The sequence below is a fragment of the Rana temporaria genome, chromosome 2, assembly GCF_905171775.1.
Source record: "Rana temporaria chromosome 2, aRanTem1.1, whole genome shotgun sequence".
Classification (NCBI taxonomy): domain Eukaryota; kingdom Metazoa; phylum Chordata; class Amphibia; order Anura; family Ranidae; genus Rana; species Rana temporaria.
The window spans coordinates 204,887,494-204,910,990 of NC_053490.1; the positions used below are offsets into that span (position 1 = coordinate 204,887,494).

At 44.0% G+C, this 23,497-nt stretch overlaps 1 protein-coding gene across 3 annotated transcripts in view; it reads right to left on the reverse strand.

Moving 5' to 3' along the window:
- Positions 1–23,497, reverse strand: part of RGN (regucalcin) — a 33,076-nt gene that overhangs the window by 3,399 nt on the left and 6,180 nt on the right. For 2 of the 3 annotated variants that reach the window (XM_040336290.1, XM_040336292.1), the window contains exons 2-6: positions 9,284–9,450; positions 6,481–6,663; positions 5,045–5,260; positions 658–789; positions 336–490 (exon numbers count right to left, since the gene is read on the reverse strand). In XM_040336290.1, the coding sequence (XP_040192224.1) occupies positions 336–490; positions 658–789; positions 5,045–5,260; positions 6,481–6,663; positions 9,284–9,446 (849 nt within the window). In that variant the 5' untranslated portion in view covers positions 9,447–9,450. Of the gene's footprint in view, positions 1–335; positions 491–657; positions 790–5,044; positions 5,261–6,480; positions 6,664–9,283; positions 9,451–22,252; positions 22,387–23,497 lie in introns of those variants that run through there. The other variant, XM_040336291.1, reaches the window with a different exon arrangement.

Here is a 23,497-nt window from a genome sequence, read left to right on the forward strand (position 1 = left end):
CCACTTTAAGCACATAATGCTTGTATATTGTTGTGACTTGTATGAGTATCAAATCACATTTTATGATAAATTACTGCAGAAAACCAGTTCATTCTAAGGGGTTAACATACGTTTTTCTTGACACTGCACTGCATAGTAGTTAGACTTGTTGGACACATGTCATGTAAACTATCTAGACAAAATATTTCACTTGTGCCTTGGGTTTCTATAATGTATATTAGAAAATTGGTCCTGGTAAGTTGTTATATGAATTTGTGCGGAGTTTTTTTATCATGCATTTTTGTATTTCTTTAAATAGAACACAAAACAATTCAAGAGTTACAATAGGTAATCACCTTGTATATTGCTCCAGACTGAGGCTGGCGTGCGGTCAACTCTTCATCCATGCCATCACAGGCTGATGTCACATACATTTCTGAATAGTCTTTTCCTCCAAAACAGCAAGAGGTTGTCTTATCTACTGGGAGCTTTACAGTCTGGATTACCTTACCTGCAGTACAGATTGGAAAGTTTGATTCCAGTGCCAAGAAACAGCATTTGCAGTGTAAAATTAAGTTCAAAATATTATAATGTGCACTAAAAATTATATATATATATATATATATATATATATATATATATATATATATATATATATATACACAGTATATCTCATACCAGCCTCAGGGTCTACACGGATAACACGTCCTCCATTATAGCAAGCAACCCACAGTTTCCCCTCTGAGTCTATGCACATGCCATCTGGAATTCCTTCATCCTGCTGTAATTTGTAGACATGGCGTCGGTTTGCTGTGCAAATAAAGAAATATTGCATTGTGGATTTTTTTTAACCATAACAAGATGACAATAGTTAAATCAGATTAAGCAAAGTTTCTTAGTTGGGTTCTTCCAAAAATTAAAAAAACATCTGTTGTTTGAGGGTCTTGTGTTTTTGAGTTAGGCACCATGCAAATTTATTTTCTGCAGGTAAGAAATTTGTGCGATTCCCCTCATCAACACAGGCAGAGCTGACAAGGGAATCGGCAATTGTCATCTCCCAGCATGGAGGGGGGCGGCGGGGAAGCCGTCCCCTCCGGGAGAAGATAGTGATTATCACTAGCGGATATAGCAGTCGTTTGTGATAATCGCAAGCTAATCAGGCAGGCTGGCTGTACCCAAGTTGATCGATTGATCAACTTAATACATTTAGCCTGTCCATTACCGGTAGGAATCTTGGCCGGTTCCCGCTGAACTGGCTGAAATTTGAACCGTGTATGGCCAGCTATAGCTAAGTGTTTTGAGCTGTTTTTATTACCAAAAAGTGTATGGAGTAGGACTAGAAATGATCATGGGAATAGTAGCTGAAGTGCTTGATTGCATTTAGTGTTTATTCATATAGAATCAGACAATGTAGAACTTTTTTTTTCAGGGGGGAAATGGGGTGAGAGTGTTTTAAATGTGTGTTAAAGCGGATGTGCCATGGGAAAAATATATTAAAAGCCAGCAGCTACAAATACTGCAGCTGCTGACTTTTAATATTAGGACACTTACCTGTCCTGGAGTCCAGCGCCGATCGCAGCAGATGACGAGCGATCGCTCGTCACTCTGCTGCTCCCCCCGCCATCCACGCTGAGGGAACCAGGAAGTGAAGCGCTGCGGCTTCACTGCCCGGTTCCCTACGGCGCATGCACGAGTCGCGCCGTGCCCGCCGATTGGCTCCCGCTGTGTGCTGGGAGCCGAGTGTTCCCAGCACACAACGGGGGGGCGACGGGATGTGACGGAATGCCCGTCTTTTGCCCGTGAATGCCGGGCCGGAAGTGGGTGCAAATACCTGTCTTTAGACAGGTATCTGCACCCCCCTCCCCCCTGAAAGGTGTCAAATGTGACACCGGAGGGGGGGAGGGTTCCGATCAGCGGGACTCCACTTTAGGGTGGAGAACCGCTTTAAATCCTCAAATATTATTTGGATTGCAAAACATTTTTGAATTTATGTTATTAGGGAATATTGCATGCCTCTGAAACCAGATAACTTCTGGGTAGAAAGCTTTACTTTTTACATTTTTCAAATTTTCTTTCACCGTTTCCAAACTCCTCAGGACCAAAGCATGTCTAACGCTAGCCATTGATGTTCAGCAACAAGAGAAATCAATAGATTCTCCCATCCACACTTAAAGTGATGACATTAACAAACATGTTTTACTTACCTGCTCTGTGCAGTGGTTTTGCACAGAGTAGCCCAGATCCTCCTCTTCTCGGGTCCCGCAGCTTGCTCTGGGGGCACCCGAGTCGAGACGCTGCTCTATGCATCTATTCAGACATGGAGCCGCAGCTCGGCTCCACCCTCTCTCTCCTCATTGGCTTACTGACTTTGATTAACAGCAGCGGGAGCCAATGACGCCTGCTGTGTGGCTCAGCGAATCCATCACTGGATCGAGATGGGGCTCAGGTAAGTTTGAGGGGAGCTGCTACACACAGAAGGTTATTCATCTTAATGCATAGACTGCATTAATATAAAAAACCTTCTGCCTTTAGAACCGCTTTAACAGCGGGGGTGGAGGCATCTCTCTTGCAGGCTATTGGATTCTGAAAACCACCGCTCCAACAGCTGCCAGGATACCTGAACAGTGGCTACATCTGATTGGCTTAAGTCACTGTTTAGCTGAACATTTCCCACCTGGTTCCCTTAAACTTCTGATAGAAGGTTATTGAGCAAAGTGGTGCTGAGAGGGTCACAGATGGTCTAAATTTACATGGAGCAGTAGTGCCAACCTGCTATTGCCTCCTTTAGCATGGAGAAGTTTAAATTACTTCTTTTACGCCTTTTTTTTAATAAAATACCAATAATACCAAAAATACCAATATAAAAAGTACACTGCATGAACAAGGTATAAAAATATCTTTATGAATCCCAAAAAATTGAACTCTGTAGTGTAAGTTGTCCAACACAGTTCCAATGCAAGGACAATATAAATAGCCTTATTTCCTATGGCTTTAGTTCACATTGGTGTTGTGTTGGTGTAAGAAAGAACATGTGTTTTTGTGCAGCCTATTGCAACCTGCCGCAGAACATAAAATCACTAAAGCAAAAAAAAAAAAATTGATAAAAACACACTGCAATCTATAGCACAACATAATTTAACCTGTTGTCTGCCAAGGTACATTTAAAATTGTTCCAGATAGTCAAGGGGAATAAGCAAGCTCATGGCTGCTGCTGTGAGTCCAGTATTAAATGTTTCAGCCGACTGTCAGCTGTCATGTACAGGTGATGACTTTTAGAGTACATTGAATAGCCTGCATCCTGCACAATCTGCGTCTGATTAGCTGTAGACCCCCAATGGCTCCATAAAGTACACACTATAGTTTTTTGGGTTGAATGAAAAAAAAACTGTCAGCTCTGGTCTGGTATTCACTATGCAAAGTAAGTACAGCGATCTCCACCACTGAGCTATTGTGTTCTGACATGGGGACGGCCCCCCCACCAGAACACTCTGTTCAGTGCTCTCTACCATTGGCTGACATCGCTGATCGGGAGTCGGTCGGCTACTGGTTTTACAGTATGCTTGGCTGGCTTCTGTTGAAGAAACAGACCAACATACACACGGGCTGAATGTCGGCCGGTTTTAATTGAACCAGCAAATGGCTCCCGACATTCGTTTCTTGTGTACCCGGCTTGAAGAGAATCTGTCACCTGCCCAATGCTATCACATAGGGGGTTTGTTAGCCCATTGTGCTAGCAATAAAGTTAAATATAAAAATGTAATAAATGGAGCTATAATTAAACAATATGGGGTAGATCCACAAAGAAATTTCAAAATATCCACGTTGTATCTTTGTTTTGAATCCTCAAAACAAGATACGACGGCATCTCGGCTAGATCTGACAGGCGTACGTCTTCGTACGCTGTCGGATCTAAGATGCAATTTTTCAGCGTCCGCTAGGTGGCGTTCCCGTCGTAATCCGCGTTGAGTATGCAAATTAGCTATTTCCGCATTTTGTTACGTCGTTTCCGTTCGACTTTTTCCGGCGTATAGTTAAAGCTGCTATATGGTGGCGTACTCAATGTTAAGTATGGCCGTCGGTCCTGCGTATAATTTTGAAAATTTTACGTTGTTTTCTTAAGTCGTCCGTGAATGGGGCTGGACGCCATTTACGTTCACGTCGAAACCAATGACGTCCTTGCGACGTAATTTGGAGCAATGCACCCTGGGATTTTTTACGGACGGCGCATGCGCAGTTCGTTAGGCGCGGGGACGCGCTTCATTTAAATGAAACACGCCCCCTACCCGCCAAATTTTAATTCCGTGCCCTTACGCCGCGAGAGATACGCTACGCCGCCGTAACTTATGGCGCAGATTTGTTGAGGATTCAAACCAACTAAAAGTAAGTTACAGCGGCGTAGCGTATCTTAGATACGCTGCGCCCAGCGCAGGTGTATGTGGATCTGCCCCTATATGTTTTTTTTTAAACTCAAAATGCACCCGTCATCTTGCGTACACACTTGAATGTAAATGCACATATATAGCACATACGTTTATGTAAAAGGCTATTGTGCATGAATGTCAGAGTGAAAGCAATAATTCTTGGACCATAATTCAGGGTTTAAAGTAAAATAAATAGATAAACAAGTGTTTTGAAGGTTTAAAGTAAAAGATAAATAAATAAATAATAAATACAAGTTTAAAGTCTAAAGTTAAAAATAAATAAAATTGTTCTGGTTAAAAATGTCCTAACAAATTATAAACTGACCCAGATTCAGCCAACAGTGGACTAAAGCCTGTCGGCTGACATCTCAAAGCTGGTTCGGGCTTTGCAGGGATCCTCCTCAGAGCAGACCCGATAACTGAGCGATCAGCAGTCTTTGATTGCACAGTTCTCGGTGTACAGCCGACTAGGGGATAGCTGCAGCATAAGATTGATAGTGCAGACATCTTGGCATCTAGTGTATGTTTCTATTTTTTAATTCTCGCTAAATTTTTGCACCAACAAAGGATACAATATAATCTTACATTATAGAGGATAGAGCTATGCAGTACTTATTAATTTACATAATATATATATAACTTACAGGTTTTTCCAGTTTTCACATCATAATCTAATGCATCCACCGCAAAGGAAAGACTGTCTATGTAGTAGAGGGTTTTGTGATCCAAAGACCAGTCTATCCCATTAGAGATATCAACCATATCAAAGTGTTTCACTACAGAGTGGTCAGGGTACAGGGTAAACAGCGAGCCTTGGTTTCTTTCTACAACTGCAGGACGGATTTCCTGCGACATAGTCCCTAGGTAAAAAATAACACTAATTACAAAGCTAACAGATTTATTGACAATCTCCAGATAAATGTGTTAATTATTAAATGATATATTATATACCAGTAATCATACTGTACTTGAGAAATGCATGGTGTGCCATTATTATTGATATTCTCTTTTAAAAATGTTACTTGTCTAGCTGTCATGATAAGCCCTCAATTTCGTGTTTTCAGTCAGTGAAGTGGGGCAATACAGAGGTAAGCTAGGCCACATACTAATGCTGGCCATACACTATACGAAAAATCTGCCGAAATTTGGTCATTTAGACAGTTCGTTCGTTTTTCTGACAGTTAATCGACACAAAATTGATAATCGTTGGGACGTTTTTTGAGCCGAAAAAAAAACTAATGACAAGTTTGGAAACTTTCTGTAGAGCGAACGATAAATTGAAAGATTAATGTGTTTCCTGTTCGAACTGTCTGCACTAGGTATATGTAAAAAAACTATCAAAAAAATGTATTCATTTATGTCCACTGAATGATTTATTGGTCATTACATGATGGCACTATCGTTTGCGCTCACGGCTGAATGTTCGTTTTTTGAAAATGGGTTTGCCCGATTTTTCGTATAGTTTATGGCCAGCATAACTGTGGAACAATGAAATTGAACCTTTTTAGCTTGAATATGAGTTACATCACTGACTCAGGCTTACTCTGTGGCCTGGGAGCCTTTGCTTCAATTGCATTATGTAATTTAATGTTTAAAATAGTTTAAAATTATAATTTAAAAATACAAACTTGCTGCAACTCACAGCAAGAATTGCCTACTAAATTATATGGTAAACCACTTTTGATCAATAGCAACATGACATAGGGTACACTCACTTGGAAGAAGGCCCCTTGATACTTGGAAACAAAAACAGTCACCGGTTATGGAGTATAAAATGTACAAATGTCACTTCAAAAATGCCTTAAATGATCCTCATAAATGCTTGCAGCTCCACACATAGATCAGGGAAGTACGAAAAACTGTAACAACAGACAAGAAAAAAGCAGTGGGCTAGATAGTGTAGATAAGACAATGGGCTATGATATGATACAGTACGTGGCAAATCATAGCTCTTTGTGACTGATCTTTTGTGAGTGCAATTTTATCACTAATACATGTAGTGTGCGTTTGCTTTTTTCTTGTTTGTTGTTGCATTTTTGATCAATATTTTTAATATTATGTACAGGAAACTTAAAAATACCTGCAAAAAATCTCCCTTCTGGGTCAACTTTTCCATCATTAAAACGATTATTGGGCTTGTCTTCATCAACTTTGGCAAGAGTAGTTACTGATTGGTCTTCCCAATTCAGGGCAGCAAAAGTGGTGCCCGTGGCAATCACATAGCCACCCGACTTTCGAAGTCCAACAGAGCCAACTGGTTCCTCTACAAATGGAAATAGAAAAAAAAAAAAGGATTAAGTTGGGCCTAATGTTTGCTTCATCAGTGCCCTAGATCTCCACCATGTTGCCGACTTTGATAAGCCAAATGAAAAGTGCTAAATGACCTATAGGATTGGGTTCAAGTGACCAGATTCCTTTTCACCACCACCTTTCTTACTCTTCAGCTTCCACACTGAGCCTGCTTGAGCAGCCAATCAATGCCTCTGCTTCAGCAGCCAATCAGTGCCTCATCCCATACTTTTTATTATGAGCTTTAGATAGGAAGCTACAGTAAAAACACATTAAGTCAGTATTAATCATGCATACCTCATCCAGGTTTTCAGTTTGCATATTCTGATATATTGATATTTTATACAAAACTCGTAAATCACCTATACACATTGTAGTTTGCATTCTCACCACAGACACACCTATATGGAGTATTTCTGGATCCTCTGGATTCCTCGTATTATTCAAATACTGTCAGTTCATGCAGTTTTCCCCAAAAATTGGATTTAAAGCCTAACGCCAGTCACTTTGTTTTTTTAGTTTTCAATAAAGTGGGGAAAAGTTAATATTTCCCTAAATTTTTAGACATCTTGGTAGTCTGGTCTGTCCCTGTAATGCTTGTACAAGACATGGGGGTTGTAGACATCATCTTGACAGGAGGGCAGTTCTAACCTTGTAGGGTCCCTTTTTCAAAGCAATATAGTGATACTAAGCCTATAACTAACAAATCCATATATCTTGGTGTAACCCATAGCAACCTGTGTAACATTCTCCACCCCATGATAATCATAAGCCCATCAAATATAACCAAACAAGAACAAGGATAAGTATAGAAATAAACGCTGAAAATAAGTGCTTTAAGGTGTGATAAATACCTCCTTCAAAAAGTGTGCCCTGGTTTAAAAGTTTAAAAGTAAAAGATTTCTAGTCTACAATACCAGAAGATGAAGAGAGCCAGGTGACTAACTTTTCTTTACAAGTACTGGGATAGGGTGAACTAAAATTACTGGCTAGAACCTATCCTTTTGTCCTACAACAAAATTAGACACATCTCAGTTTGAGGTGGAGACGTTCAAACTTCAGCACTGAACCATACCAACTCATTTGATACTGTAACCAAACCAACTAATTTAATACCCCATGAAACCATTAGGGTACCCGGTGCATTTTTTACCACCTGGACATTATTTCTCCATGGAGACTTTTACCAAGACCCTCAAATATCACACACGGGGCAATTAATAGGAAAAAACAATACTTCAATTTAAGTAAAGAGGACTATAAGGGTTATAGATTTTGGGGGTTAGATATTTTCTCTGATGGTCACGGCTATAGTATTGTCAGAGGCGATCCTATTAAGCACATTCAGAAAAAAAATTGTTACCAAATACCTTACTTAGAACATCCAACATCCCAGTGTTATATGGCCTCCTCAAAGTACACAAGGGACTCCATCTTACAGACACATAGGGGTCCATTTACTAAAACGGAAGAGTGCAAATTCTGGTGCAGCTCTGCATAGAAACCAATCTGCTTCCAGTTTTTTTTGTCAAAGCTTAACTAAACAAGCTGAAGTTAGAAGCTAATTGTACACTTAATATAATTCAATAAAAAACTTTGAAAAAAGAAGCTGATTGGCTACCATGCACAAGCTGCACTGCATTTTGCTCTCTCCAGTTTTGGTAAATCAATCCCATATGGGAATTATTCTATCATTCACCTCCTCATGATAAAAATATCTAACAACCGTTGGTACAAGCATCACTCTTATACACATGTTATACTTGATATTTTCTTTAAAAAAATGCCATAATTGACAACTTTGAACCAACATGGAGACTTCTAACAATGGACATTTACTCTAAATACATTTTATTCCTACCAGTTTGGGTTTGAAAGCTATAACAAAATACCTTTTGTTGTGCAGGGAAGATGTTACTGTATCCTCCCAGTTAATTTTGGAAAGTCTTTCTTTGGTCAAGAACAATGTTATATTCAGACAAGGGTAACTGCAATCGGCAGATCTGCTGCACCCTTTATACAAATTTGTTTGTTGGATATTTGGAGGAAATGTGCATCTTTACTTCTCTAGTGTGCTGGAGGAGTGTAAAGTTTTAGAGACTGGCAAAATAGATTTAAAACGATTGCTCAATTCATCAAGATTCGTTGTCTGGGCATCCCATGGCCCCCTTTCCCCCATACAAGTTTAATTCCCTAATAAAAACAACAAAAACAAGTAAAAGACTGTTCACTGCTGACTAGAGAAATTGTGCTTGAAATGGATGTCTGAGCCAAGCAGGGTGATGTGTGGATCTAGAACATGCAGCGACCCCACGGGGGCACCGCAACATGTGTATGTATGAATGTGAGTTAGGGACCTTAGATTGTAAGCTGCTTGAGGGCAGGGACTGATGTGACTGCACAATATATATGTAAAGCACTGTGTAAATTGATGGTGCTATAGTACTGTAATAAATAAATAAAATAATAAATCTGATAGCGGTTCTCAGCCTTTGCTGCTCTATCCAAAACAAAATAAAATGTTTTGGCTAGGGTTGGGTTTAATGTCTTTTGTAAAGTGCTCCAGGAAGATGTACTTTATGAACTCAACTTACTTAAATTAACAGTCTGTATTACTTTAGTATTGGGGTTCCATCGGCAGACCTTCTGTCCCGTAATGTCAACATACACTAACACTCCTTCTTTATCATCCCATACAGGAGACTCTCCAATCCTGTATTTTTCAGTCACAACGCATTCTATCTTGATGGATGACATGGTTCTATAAAAGAAGGGGAAAATAATTAGAGCAGGTATTTATCAAATAAGATTTGCAGCATATTTATAAAATTCTGGTGATCATAGGCACATTTGCAGGTGTTTTCAAGTGTAAAATGCAAAGTTAATGAATATTGGTAAAGATTTCAATTCCCCCAAAAAACTGCAAAGCATTGCTTCCACAAAAAAAGGCACTGCATACATACCTCTCAGGCCGGTGGCAAGTCTTTCTTTTAAGTGGGAGTAAACTTCCATCTTTTGCTTTTACCTATAGGCAAGCCTATAATAAGACTTACCTATAGGTATTGTAACTATCTCCTGAACTCGCACCGTTTAGGAGATATTTACATTACATACAGCCAGCGACATCACTGGCGCATGCGCTCTCTGAAGGAACGGCCACCCGTGTTGTTCCTTCAGATCCCTGTGCTGTGAAGCCAGAAGCAAGACGAGATGGGATGGGAGCCCCTGCAGCGCTGACTTCTTGGCGCGGGAGGGCTTAATTTTATGGTAAGTTTAACATAATGTGCTAGCACATTATGACTTTACCTTGCAAGTTCCCAAATAAAAGGCCAGTAGTTAATAACTGCTTTAAGCAGGATAACTTCAGGCCAAGCCTTCAGCATTTGACACCTCCTGAGAGTGTTGAATCGCTTTCGTCCCCCACTGCATGTGTGGTTCCTCTCACTGGCCTCTACCTCAATCTAGTACTCAATAGTGACATACGAGATGTTGGAAGGAACCACTGAGTACAGCTTAGGATTCGGTGGGGGACTCAAAGAAGTGTTAAATGTTGAAAACGTATAAGGAGTTTGGACTAATTGCCCACTGGAAAGATAGGAACTCAGTACATATATATATATATATATATATATATATATATATATATAAGCAACAAAATTGCTTGAATGCACAGTAGAAGGTTATTTTCGTGAATCTGCTGTGAATCTTGACACATGTCATAAGATGTATAAGGTTTGATTTCCTCTGTCAAGGTCACAGATAGCAATAAAGACATGACACAGGAACTGACAATTATAGACTGTATAAAAATGACAAAGTTATAAAGTTCTGCTTTCAAAAATCAACACGGAAAAATAAATGAATCCAAGCAAGGAATGCACCTACCCACAAGCCAGCCCTCTGGCATCTTTCCTCGTTGGAACTTGTAGAGAGCTGACTAATGTCAGACAAAGCAGTGGGAACATCTGGGAAATGTACAGCTCATGTTCATATTGCGCATGTTGGAATAACACACATCTTGACATTGTGGGAGTAGAGAGGCTTCCTTTATCAGTCCAGTTCCTCTGCATTGCAAGGTGGTAGCTGGCCATGCATTATGCAACTTTCCTTTAGATTTACCAAAACCATATAATATGAGGTCAAACCTAAACACTTTCAGTTTGTATGTACTCAGGCAGGCATTTGTACAACATAAAGTTAAATCTAAAGAAAATTGTATAATGTGTGTCCAGCTTTATAGTGCAAAGTGAGTGCAATTAGAAATTAGACTCTTTGATAGTTGCTACATGATAACTAAGGTAGCGCTACCCCCGAAGGAGCCGCTGATTTGTTGTTGGGATCGGCGTATTAAGTTACCTTGGTGTTGTCTAGGGGTGCAGTTGGAGAACAGAGTATTGAGCGAATGTCCAGATAAGGAATAGAGGTTTTCCAATGCTTTATTTCCAGGCCAACATCAACATCAAATAGGAAGAAAAGATTGATGAAGAAAGAGGGAGCACTTTGCGGTATCAGGCCTGGATAACAACCGAGCAATCCTGCTCTCAGTAGTACCAAATTACAGTTTGTCGCCACTCTAGCCAGAGTGGGTGAAGTGCCCCTGGACAGACTCCTGTCACAAGCCTGGCAGCCAAAGTGTCACTCTAGATTGCTGGGAGGAACAGATCTCTCTCACAGACCTGGCTCTAGGGCCTCTGCCACAGGGCAATTACTTGAAGGAGCTAAATGGACGAATTGAATCCTCCCAGTAGGTTTTAGCATAGGTCACCGGATGACAGCAAAGCGTACCTGTCAGCATTCCGGTCACTAGATCCCTGATTGGTTCGTTCAAGCCCTGTTGGACAACCTGCCTCCGGGTTCTCCTCAAGCCGACCCCCCAATCGAACGGCATCCAGCCTGGGATCCTCTCAATAGAACTGGGGGCCCAGTAAGTCACCGGGGCCCCTCTCGGCAACATAGAGCTCCGCGTAGCAGTTGACCCCGGCCTGGAAGGCCATCGCCAGGGTCCGTTGGATGCGTGCACCCTGAAGGTGGATGCCGCACCTGGAACCCGCTGGAAGTACCAATAAAGATGCTCCGCGAGGGAAAACTACTCTAATTGGCTGCTGTGGAAAATTGCTCTGCCAGAACCCTTCTAGCGCCACCTGTCGCCCATGGGTGGAAACAACACCCCTGGAGCGCAGGCTGACCTACAGGACATTTCTGGAATGACAGCAGCCCAAATTTGACAAATTGTGAATGGGAGCAAGAATAACTCTCCCATTCCCCACTAACTTTAGCGTAGTGCCCATACTGGAAGTAAGGGGGCACTACACTAATAATATAGGTACTGGGTATAGTTTGGGAATTGCCTCTAACACCTCCTTTAGAATCATAGAAAAGTTTGGCCAACTCATAACAATAAAGTACACTGTAAACCTTAGACTATAGCATTTCCCAAAAAGTGAATCACAGGGTTTAGTACTACTGCTGCCTTGTAGTACTAGGGTTCTTGGTCCAAACCTCAACCAAGACAAGGAGTTTGCATTTTCTCCCTGTGCTAACATTGGTTGCCTCCCATACTCCAAAAGACATGCTGGTAGGTAGACTTGGCTCTAGGCTCTGTGAGGCCTTAAAGAGGAAGTAAACCCTAATGGGTTTTACTTCCTCTTTATTTCCCTGCAAGGGTAAAGCATCACATAGTAGCTCATTATATGTCACTTACCTGAAACCGAAGCCTGCGATGTCACCGATGTCCCCACTAGCAGCGAGCGTCCATCTTCACCCCTCTTCCTTCCGGGGCCGCGAACTCTGGCTTTGTGACTGGCCAGAGTCGCGTGGGAGCTACCAGTCACGGCATTATCCCTTTAGAAACGCCAAGATTGTCGTTTCTAAAGTATGCCTGTGCCGTAGACATTGGCGCACGGCTCTATTGTAAATATTTCCTAAAGCGTGGAGGTTTAGGAGATATTTCCAGCACCTACAGGTAAGCCTTAATCTAGGCTTACCTGTAGGTAAAAGTAGTTGTACAGGGTGTACAACCACTTTAAGCTGGATACACGCTATACAACTTTTGTTGTTCAATTTCCTTTAGATTTACCATCAACTGTGTAGTGTAAGGGCCTGCCTGATTGCATACAAATTAAAAGTTTTTAGATTTGACCTCGTATATGGTTTAGGTAAGTCTAAAGGAAAAAATCATAAGAAAATTTTATAGTATGTATCCAGCTTTAGGCAAAACTTAGACACAAGGCCCCACTCACGCCCATAATAGGAAAAATAATTCAAGCAATAAAAATTAACTGCTACGCAGAAGGCCTTCCCAGATTTAACAAGAGGGCCAGCATCAATCATGATGAACGCCGCCACCTCTCTGAGTTTTTTTGGTGAAAAGAGTAGGGTACAATGTACCCCATACTAATTTATATAGGGGATGGCTGGGATCTGCGGGCCACCTTGTTAAAGGGGGCTTCCAGATTCCGATAAACCCCCTGTCCGCAGACCCCCACAATCACTGGAAAGACTGGTCCGCAGGGCAGTATTCCAACGTAATAAAGACCCCAAACACACCTCCAAAACGACCACTGCCTTGCTAAAGAAGCCGAGGGTAAAGGTAATGGAGTGGCCAAGTATGTCTCCAGACCTAAACCCTATTGAACATCTGTGGGGCATCCTCAAATGGAAGGTGGAGGAGCACAAGGTCTCTAACAGCCGCCAGCTCAGTGATGTCATCATTGAGGAGTAGAAGAGGACTCCAGTGGGAACCTGTGAAGCTCTGGTGAACTCCATGCCCAAGAGGGTTAAGGCAGTACTGTGAAAAAAAAGGAGGGCCACACAAAATATTGACACTTTGGGCCCAATTTGGACATTTTCACTTAGAATGTACTCAGTTTTGTTGCCAGCGGTTTAGACATTAAGGGCTGTGTGTTATTTTGAGAGGACAGCAAATTTAGACTGTTATACAAGCTGTACACTCACTACTTTACATTGCAGCAAAGTATCATTTCTTGTTGTCACATGAAAAGATATAATAAAATATTTACAAAAATGAGGGGCGTACTCACTTTTGTGAGATACTATATATATATATATATAGGGGGCATGCTGGCTGTGCTGTGATTAGTCACAGGACAAGCTGATCAGCGAGTTTCGGCCAATGAATGACTGCCGGCAGTGAGGATGTGCTGGGTTTTGTTTCTCTGCAAATAAAAATAATAAAATAAATAAAAACTAGCTCATGCCTTAGTGAAAGCACTTCACAGTACACACAAACAATGGTTAGGCACATATTTAGCCCTGCGATCACCCTAGATGTTTAACCCCTTCCCAGTCATCATTAGTACAGTGACAGTGTATATTTTTAGCACTGATTACTGTATTAGTGTCACTGGTTCCCGCAAAGTGTCAGAAGTGTCAGTGCCCGCCATACTATCACAGTCCCACTATAAGTTGCTGATCGCTGCCATTACTAGTATCTACAGTTACAGTGTACAGGTACAGTGCCTTGAAAAAGTATTCATACCCTTTTGAATTTTTCACATTGTGTGATGTTAAAAACCAAAAGCGTAAATGTATTTTATTGGTATTTAATGTCATGGACCAACACAAAGTGGCACATAATTGTCAAGTGGAGGGAAAATATTAAATGGTTTTTAATTCTGTTTACAAATAAATGTGAAAAGTGTGGCATGCATTTGTATTCAGCCACCTCCACTGCGATACCCCTAACTAAAATCTAGTGGAACCAATTGCCTTCAGAAGTCACCTAATTAGTAAATGGAGTCCACCTGTGTGTTGTTTAATCTCAATATAAATACAGCTGTTCTGTAAAGCCTGAAGAGGTTTGTTAGATAACCTTAGTAAACAAACAAACAGCATCAAGAAGGCCAAGGAGCACACCAGAGAGGCCAGGGATAAACTTGTGGAAAAGTTTAAACCAGGGTTAGGTTATAAAAAATACCCCAAGTTTTGAACATTTCACCAAGCACTGTTCAATCCATCATCTAATAACTGAAAAAGTATGGCACATCTGCAAAGATACCAAGACATGGTCGTCCACCTAAACTGACAGCCCGGGCAAGGATTTACGTTTTTGGTTGTAACATGACAAAATGTGGAACATTTCAAGAGGTATGAATACTTTTTCAAGGCACTATACCTGTAGATACTGGAATTTTTTAATATTTAGGTTTATACTCGTAACGGCAGTGATCAGTAACTTATAGTGGGACTGCTGTGATAGATTTCTGTAATAATGCCTATTTGATAAGCTGAGCTAATTTTTTATTAGAACTATTAATAATGTTTAGTATTATTTTTTATATATTCTTTTTAATACCTTTTTATATATAAATATATATGCATGAATGAAATCATATTAGTACCTATTTTCCTTGATGATATATATAAGATATGTTTAATGCAATGAATTGTGTTTAACAAGTGCTTTCCACTCCATTTTCTTCTTGTCTGCTACCTCCCATCAAAGGAATTTGTGTTCTGGACTGCTTATGCCCTTATAAGGCAACACGCCTGCTTCCTGCGTATGAATATCTAAAAGGACTGTTTTCTGGACTATTTCGTTTTAAACAAAGGACTTTGCCATGTGCTTACAAGAGGGGAGGGTAAATGGGTGGGGTTCAGGGTGATTGGGAGGGGATCGATGGGTGTGTACTTAATGTGAACCAATGAAAATGTATGTATCTGTGATGTCATGAGCACTATAAAGGCAAAGGATGGTTAGAGAGAGTTTCTCTTCTCTCATTTTCCTGCTGCATTCCACAAGAAGCTGTGTGTGTGTGTGTTTGTTTGTCTCTGCTTATCTCAACAGATTATACCAGTGAGACACTGCAAGCCTTTCCTGTATTGAGACAGGAACTAGTCTTTATCACTGCGATAGTATGGCGGGCAGTCTGACACTAACTAACACTTTGCAGGAACCAGTGACACAAATACAGTGATCGGTGCTAAAAATATATAGTCACTGTACTAATGATGGCTGGGAAGGTGTTAAACCTTTAGAGTGATCACAGAGTTAAATGTGTGCCTAACCAGTGTTTATGTGTGTTCTGTGGCGTGCGTTCACTAAGGGATGAGCTGGTTTTTATCCCCTACTTTGCAGGGAAACAAAAAATATTGGCCTACATTTTTATAAGGTATTTTTTTTTAAATCAAAAACGACGTTTATTGAGCATAAAGGAAAAGGATTACAGACGTATGGATAACCGGTGCAACATGCACCACAAGCAAGAATACAATGCAATGTCAAGTACACAGACCAAACAAACACTTTAAAGGAAGGGCGGGATAGATATATAGAACAACATATGAGGAGGGGGCAAAGCTGTGGGCCCGAGGTCGGAAGAGTCCGAAGAACAACATAAGGGAGCTCATTCGTCAGGAGGAACACAGGTGGAAGCCTCCCCCAACCATCTGTCCCAGACTTTATGATATTTATTAGGGCAGCCTCTGTGGACATAGAGCAGCTTTTTAAAGGGTAGGGTTGCATTGACGGTTATGATCCATTGCTGCAGTGTCGGGGGGGGTCCCCGCATCCAATTTCTAGCTATCTGAAGCCTGGCGAGGAATAATGTCTCCTGTAAAAAGGTATTAAGATATTTCTCGGCTTCAGACAGGGAGAAGAGGCCAAACAAACATTGACGGGGGCACAAGGACAGTGGTGATCCCATGCGGTCGTGAAGGAACCGGACCACCTGAGTCCAGAAGCCTTGCACACCGGGGCATTCCCAAATGAGGTGATAAAAGGAGGCATTAGAGTGGTCACAGCCCGGGCAGTTGGGGTTGCTACCTGGCTTAAACTTCGAGATGCGGTGCGGTGTCAGGTAGGACCGATGCAGGATGTACAATTGAGTGAGGCGATCTGAGAGTTTGGGAGAAACTAACCTGCAATTGAGAAGGACTTCGTCCCAGTCCTCCGACGACACCACCCCCAAGTCAGGTTCCCAACGGGACTTAACCTGCCGGAGAGTGATGGTCGCCGAAGGCGCCAGTAGGTAGGAGTAGAATTGGGAGATCAGTCTCTGGGGGTCCGAGCCCAAAACAATGTCAACGGGCAGCGGAATCTCCAGCGTGGGGATGTTAGCATTAAATTGTGTGGTGAGTGCATGTCGGAGCTGGAGGTAACGGAAAAACATGTGATTAGGTAAAGTGTGGGTTTCCTTGAGGGACTGGAAGGTCCTAACCGACCCGTGGGCCACAACCTGCGTCAGATATATAACTCCGCTCTTGATCCAAATACCGTGATCAGGGACCGTAGCAAGTTCGGGTAGGCGAGGGTTGTCCCATAGAGGAGTGTGTGAGTGTGGAGACGGTGCCTCGCCGACCGACATGGCGATTTGCCAAATTTTACGGTGGTGAAAAAGCAGTTGGTGTCTATCGCCCATCCGCTGAGAGACGCGGGGCTCGCAAAATAGAATCTGAAAGGGGTGCGAGACCAAGCCAGGTGCCCTAGAGCAGACCATGGCCAGGTAACGCTTCTTGTCTGAATGATGAAAGTGGTAGAGGTGGGAAAGTTGGGATGCGACATAATAGAGAAAAAGGTCCGGGACCGATGCGCCGCCCTGACTGGCGGGGCATTTCAGCGCCCGCCACGATAGTTTGTGCCGTGATGGACCCCAGATGAACGAGTTAATAATAGATTCCATGGCTTTAAAAATGCGGGGAGGGATGTACAGCGGGGCATGCCAAAAAGCGTAGAGCAACTTCGGGAGTAGAATCATTTTAACGAGACTTATGCGACCCATAACTCCTAGGGGTAAACGGGACCATGTTTGCGTCTTGGTCTTAAGGACATCAAACAGGGGTTCAATGTTGAGATGCATGTAGTCAAGTGGGGATCTAGTGACGTAAACACCCAAATATTTAATGACATCTGTTCTCACCAGAGGGAGGGACGCCTGCACCGCGGTGGGGGGGCCTAGATCTAGGGGAAGGATATGGGACTTGGACCAATTTATTTGTAGGCCCGAGAATTTCCCAAATTGCGTTATGACTTGAAGGGCTGCTTGAAGTGAGGGACCCGCATCCGAAAGGTAGAGGAGCATGTCATCAGCGTATAGACTGAGTAGCTCAGTGACTCGACCGCAGCGCAACCCGCTAATCCCGGGATGGTGTCGCAGGGCAATGCAAAGAGGCTCCACTGCAAGGGCATAAAGCATGGGCGAGACCGGGCAGCCCTGACGAGTGCCCCGAAACAGGGAGAAGGGGGAGGAGATCCTGCCATTAACTCTGATGCGCGCCGTTGGGGCATGATAAAGAAGTTGGAGCCACTTAATGAAGTGGGGGCCGAAGCCAAATCTACCAAGGCACTCCCACAGGTACTTCCACTCGACTGAGTCAAAGGCCTTGGCGGCGTCCAGGCTAACTATCACTCTGGAACCCACCTCCACATGTTGGGCCTGAAGGTTCATGTGTAGCCTGCGGAGATTGAACGCTGTGTTTTTATTAGGCATGAAACCAGTCTGGTCGGGGTGTATTAAGCTAGTGATGACTTTATTAAGGCGTAGGGCGAGGATCTTAGCAAGGATTTTCACATCCAATTGGAGGAGTGAGATGGGTCGGTAGGATTCAGGAAGCAAGGGGTCCTTGCCAGGCTTCGGTATGAGGACAATTAGTGCCTCGCTCATGGAGGAGGGAAGAGTGCCCGTATCAAAGGCATAGTTGTAAAGCGCACAAAGCCTGGGAACAAGGGTCCCCTGAAACTGTTTGTAGAATTCGAGGGGAATCCCGTCGGAGCCCGGAGTTTTAGAAGTAGGGAGGCTTGCTAAGGCCCCCTCCACGCACACGGCGGTGATGGGGGCCTCCAGCAAAGAGGCCTGGTCCGGGGATAGCGTGGGAAAAGTGACATCCCGCAGAAGAGCGGAGAGCTCCTCCGTGGATTGTTGTGCAGTAGACGCGTAAAGCTTAGAGTAAAAGGACCTAAACTCTTCTGCCACCCGGTCGGGGTCCGAGAGCAAGGCTCCGGACGCCGACCGGAGAGCTACGATCACCGGGGGTTTATGATCAAGGTGAGCCATGTAGGCAAGGAGTCGCCCAGCCCGTTCACCATGTTCATATGTGCGCTGCTTGCTAAAGAAAATACCACGGCGCGCTTTTTCAAGGTGTAGTTGATCTGTCAGCCTGGTTTGTAGACGTAGCTGAGAGGCATTGGTTTCGGACGGGTCGGCCTGGAAGGTCCGCTCGAGGGCATCCAGCTGCTCCTCCGCCTGAAGGATCAGCAGTTTAGATGAGGCCTTATGCCTATTGATACGGGAGGATAGAATCATACGAACATGAAGCTTGAATGCCTCCCAAACAGGACCCACCGAAGCAGAGCCGTCATTTGCCGTAAAAAAGCGGTCCCATTCTGACCCGATAGAGTCCAGGTCTGGGATAACGCTCAGCCAGAATGGATTCAAGCGCCAAGTCTGGACCGCAGGAGGCGTCGGGAGCCTGAGCTTGACCCAGTACGGGGGAGTGGTCTGAGAGTGTCCTAGTGTCAAAGCCAACGTCGAGAATGTGTGGGAGAAGGGAGGGAGCTACCAAAATAAGGTCTATACGGGACATTACTGCACGGGAAGGGGTAAAGCAGGAGAATTTGAGCAGTGTCGGGTGCTTGTGCCGCCAGGTGTCAGTGAGGGCGAAGTCAGTGAGGAACCTACCAAACCTGGTAGTTCCCGGTAGGGAACCCAGTGGGGCGCGCGAGCCCAGTCTGTCCAGGGACGGTGAAATGACCATATTGAAATCGCCCGCCCATATAGCGGGTACAGACGGGTGTAATGCCATAAAGGCCACCCCCCGCTGTAGCACCTCGAATTGAAAGGGAGGGGGAACATAATAGGCAAGGAGGAGTACTTCAAGGCCTCCGACGGTGGCGTGCAAAAATAGATATCGACCGTGGGGGTCAGATTGCAAGGTATGGAGTTCAAATTGTTGCGACCTCGCCACAAGCACCGCGACTCCCCGGGAGTTAGAAGTGTGAGGGGCCTGATAAACCCAACCCACCCAGGCTTTTCTGAGGCACAGCTGTTTTTGACCCGCTAGGTGTGTCTCTACTAAAACGGAGATATCAGCATGTTGGGACTTTAAGTGTGAAAGGACTGCCGACCGTTTAACACGGTCGCCCAGTCCACGGACGTTCCAGGTTACAATCTTAAGGGTTGCCATGAGTGGATGTGGGGATGGAGGGAGCAGGACCGCCCCCCCAAAAAGGGGGGGTCGGCACCCAGTCCTGGGCACACCTGTATGGGATAACCAGAGGGCGTCGAGCGGAAGTCCCACGTTCCCGGGGGGCCCATACGGAGCCCAGACCGGGAAGGTGGGAGAACCATCCAGCACAGTGGAGCCCGCACACTTCCAACAATAGCACAGTAGCACACACAATAAGTTTTGTACGGTACATTGACATCAATACTGAAAAAAAAAGAAAAAAGCAAAAAATTTCTGAAAAAGAAAATAAAACATAACATTACAGTTAACATGAAAACATGTCCTGCATGAACACTGGACCGACATAGCAGGCATAACACCCCACCTCCCACCAAATGTCTGAGGGTAGGGGCCGGCCAGGGAAACTTTAGCTTTGTGGCGGTTACCAGGGGCGATGACATTGCCCAAAGTTCGGGGCAACCAGCACAGTTGGGGGGACGAACAAACTGCAAAGCACACATCGTTGCAAGAGGGATGTCCGTTCAAGTGGGACATCGGTGTGGATGGTTCGCCCGTGACTTATGACAGGATAGCAATATCTGGGGGGGCTCATAAAAAAGGGGAAGAAAATCAAAACGAAAAAGTGGGGGAAGGGAGGGCCCCCCTGTCCAGTTAGGGGGAATAGGCAAGGGTCAAAAAAAAGGGGGAAGAAGGGAAGGCCCAAGGGCAGCACATCCAACTCACGGTTAAAGAATCTTCACATCGTGGACAGCGGTGCCAGGGATGCGTGGGACGCCGGCGAGGCAAGCCAGGGTCGCAGGGTTAATCACGAGACGAGCCAGCTCCATTGCGCCGCTCCAGCCAGGAGAGGACAGCTTGAGGATCTTCGAAGAATTGAGCTTTGCCGTCGCATACGATTCTGAGCCTTGCAGGAAAAAGCATAGCGTAGGGCAGGTGATGCACGCGGAGCTGCCGCTTGGCCTCCGTGAAGCGCGCCCGCTTTTTCTGTACCTCAGAGGAGAAGTCAGGATATACTGCAACCGTCGTGTTGCCGAGGGGGATGTTTCCCTTTTCACGGGTGAGCCTAAGCACTGCGTCCCGGTCACGATAGTTGAGCAGCTTGGCTATGAAAGTCCTCGGAGGTGCTCCCTCAGGGGGGGGTTTAGCAGCAAGACGATGGGCGCGCTCCACAACAAAGGTGGAGGAGAAGGCCTCCCTGCCGAAAGTCTTGACCAGTAGGTTCTCCAGGTAAGTGGGGGGGTCCCCTCCTTCCGACCGCTCAGGGAGCCCCACGAAGCGCAGATTACACCTCCGAAGGCGGTTCTCCATGTCATCCTGCTTGGAGAGAACCGCGTGGAGCTGATGCTGTAGATGTTCCACAGTGACCTGGAGCGGGTGCAGGCCCTCCTCCACGTGCTCGAGCCGGCGCTCTGTTTCCGACACACGCTCCCTCAGCTTATGCATATCATGGCGGATGTGCGATATATCGACCTTCACCTCCTCAATCTTGGAGGTGAGGGAAGTTTGGCAGGCAGCGATGGCTTCCAGGACCCAGGCTGTCTCTCCGGAGGGACGGACCTCACCATCAGGGAGCGCGGCGGCGCCATCTTCCTCCCCCAGATCACGATCTACATGGCGGGTTTTGTCGGGTTTAGCGGAGGCTCCGGGCTTTTTTGGGGGTGACATCTTGTACCCAGGTAGTTGAGGCAAGGATAAGTGAGCCTGTGGCCAATTTGCAGGGAGGATTCCCCCAGGATGCAGATTAAAGGATCAGTCACGAGCGGAGCTCTCACCCAACACTTCTTACTCCATGCAGCTCCAGACCACGCCCCTCCTTTTATAAGGTATTTTAATTAAGTTTTTTTTATTGGATATGTTTTCTAGCAGAAAGTAAAAACATTTTGTTTTTTCTAGCACAAAAAAATAAAAAACCCAGTAGTGATCAAATACCACCAAAGGAAAGCTCTACTTGTGGATTTTTTTTTTATAAATTTAATTTGTGTACAGTTGCATAACCTCACAATTGTCAGTTAAAGTAACGCAGTGCCGTATAGCAAAAAATGGCATGGTCATGAAGGGGAGGTATATCTTCTGGAGGGTATAGTGAGTGACTGATGTTTGTTTTTTAAATGTGAACCTTTGCAGCTTGATGAATGAATGCCAGTGTCTAATCATGAATACAATCCTACAGAATATGAAAACAGGAAATGCTTGTCAAATGATTGGTTAGCTTCAGTTGTCTTGGACTACATACATTTTAGGAATCTGAGACAGAACACTTTGTTTAATAAGTTAAATCTGACTTAATGTCTTTTAAAACTACAGAGGTGGCTCAACACGGCATAGCACTAAAGCTATGCTGTATGCACTACATGATTGTACAGGAGTCTAGACAGTGTCTAATATAGTAAATAAACAACCATAACTTTGTAAACACTTACAAGCACCTTATCCTAAAACAAGATCAGAAGGAGTTTCAAAGTCTGATGATTAGTCCAGAAACGAGACATGTAGTAACAGTAATCTCAGCTGCACCATAAGCCCGCTTGACTTGAGAAAGCAGAAGTTAATGCAGCATTCAGTCTCCTTTCAATAGGAAATTCTGTCTATCCTATTTCCTGCAACACAGTTTGTGTGGCATAAAGGCCGAAGGATTAGATTGCACTGCAATTCAGCATTACCAGTGATCTGAGCACTCCACCTATAGGAAAAGAATGGAACACACTTCCCAAACACTCATTGGATTCTCCTTCTGCATTACTTTGCATTAAATTGAACTGCAGGTTACACTGCTTTGATCAATCTTCCAGCAATGCCTTGGATACTTTGAGTCAGGCCTCGTACACACGACCGAGTTTCTCGGCCAAAACCAGCAAGAAACTTGCTGGGTTTTTTTTTTTTGCCGAGGAAACCGGTCGTGTGTACATTTTTAGACGAGGAAACTGTCGAGGAACTCGTCGAGCCAAAAAGAGACCATGTTCTCATTTTCCTCGACGGGAATGGAGAAAATTGGCACTAACAAGGAACTCGACGAGCAAAACGATGTGTTTCGCCTGTCGAGTTCCTGGGTCGTGTGTACGAGGCTTCACAGACCCAGTATGCAGATCAGGATTTTCCTTAGGTTCACGTTACAATCAGACTGTACAAATCTTTGTACATTCAAAACATATCCAATCATGCAGGTGTCTGCACTACACAGAACTAAAAGGAGAGATCTGAAGGAGATTGTACACTCAGTCAGATTGTGAGGTATGTGGAGAGCTTTAGATTTTTCTGATCTGCATACTTGTTTAGGGTCAGCAACTTTTGAAAGTACTGAAGCCAAGTCAGAATAAGATCCAGGCAATCAGTACTTTCAGAAGGAGGTCTGCAGTGGCAGCTTCTATATATATATATTTTTTTTTTCATTTTAGTTTTAAGGGAGAAGTTTGGCCTTTTTTTTTTAGAAATCATAACTATTACGCTTCTAAAATTGAGAACTGAGCGATCAACCGCTACTAATCACTTGGTTTCCAGAGCTCCATGAGCAGAGAGCTGGTGACTGTCAGTCACCGTTGTCTGCTCTGCCCTTCAAGCACTCACTGGAGCACTGTGAAGGGGGCAGGAGGGGCTGGCTCAGGCTTTTTAGAGAGCCTGATCTAGGTGCCAGTCCAGGCTTCTGGTTGAATCGCGACCATATGGTCATG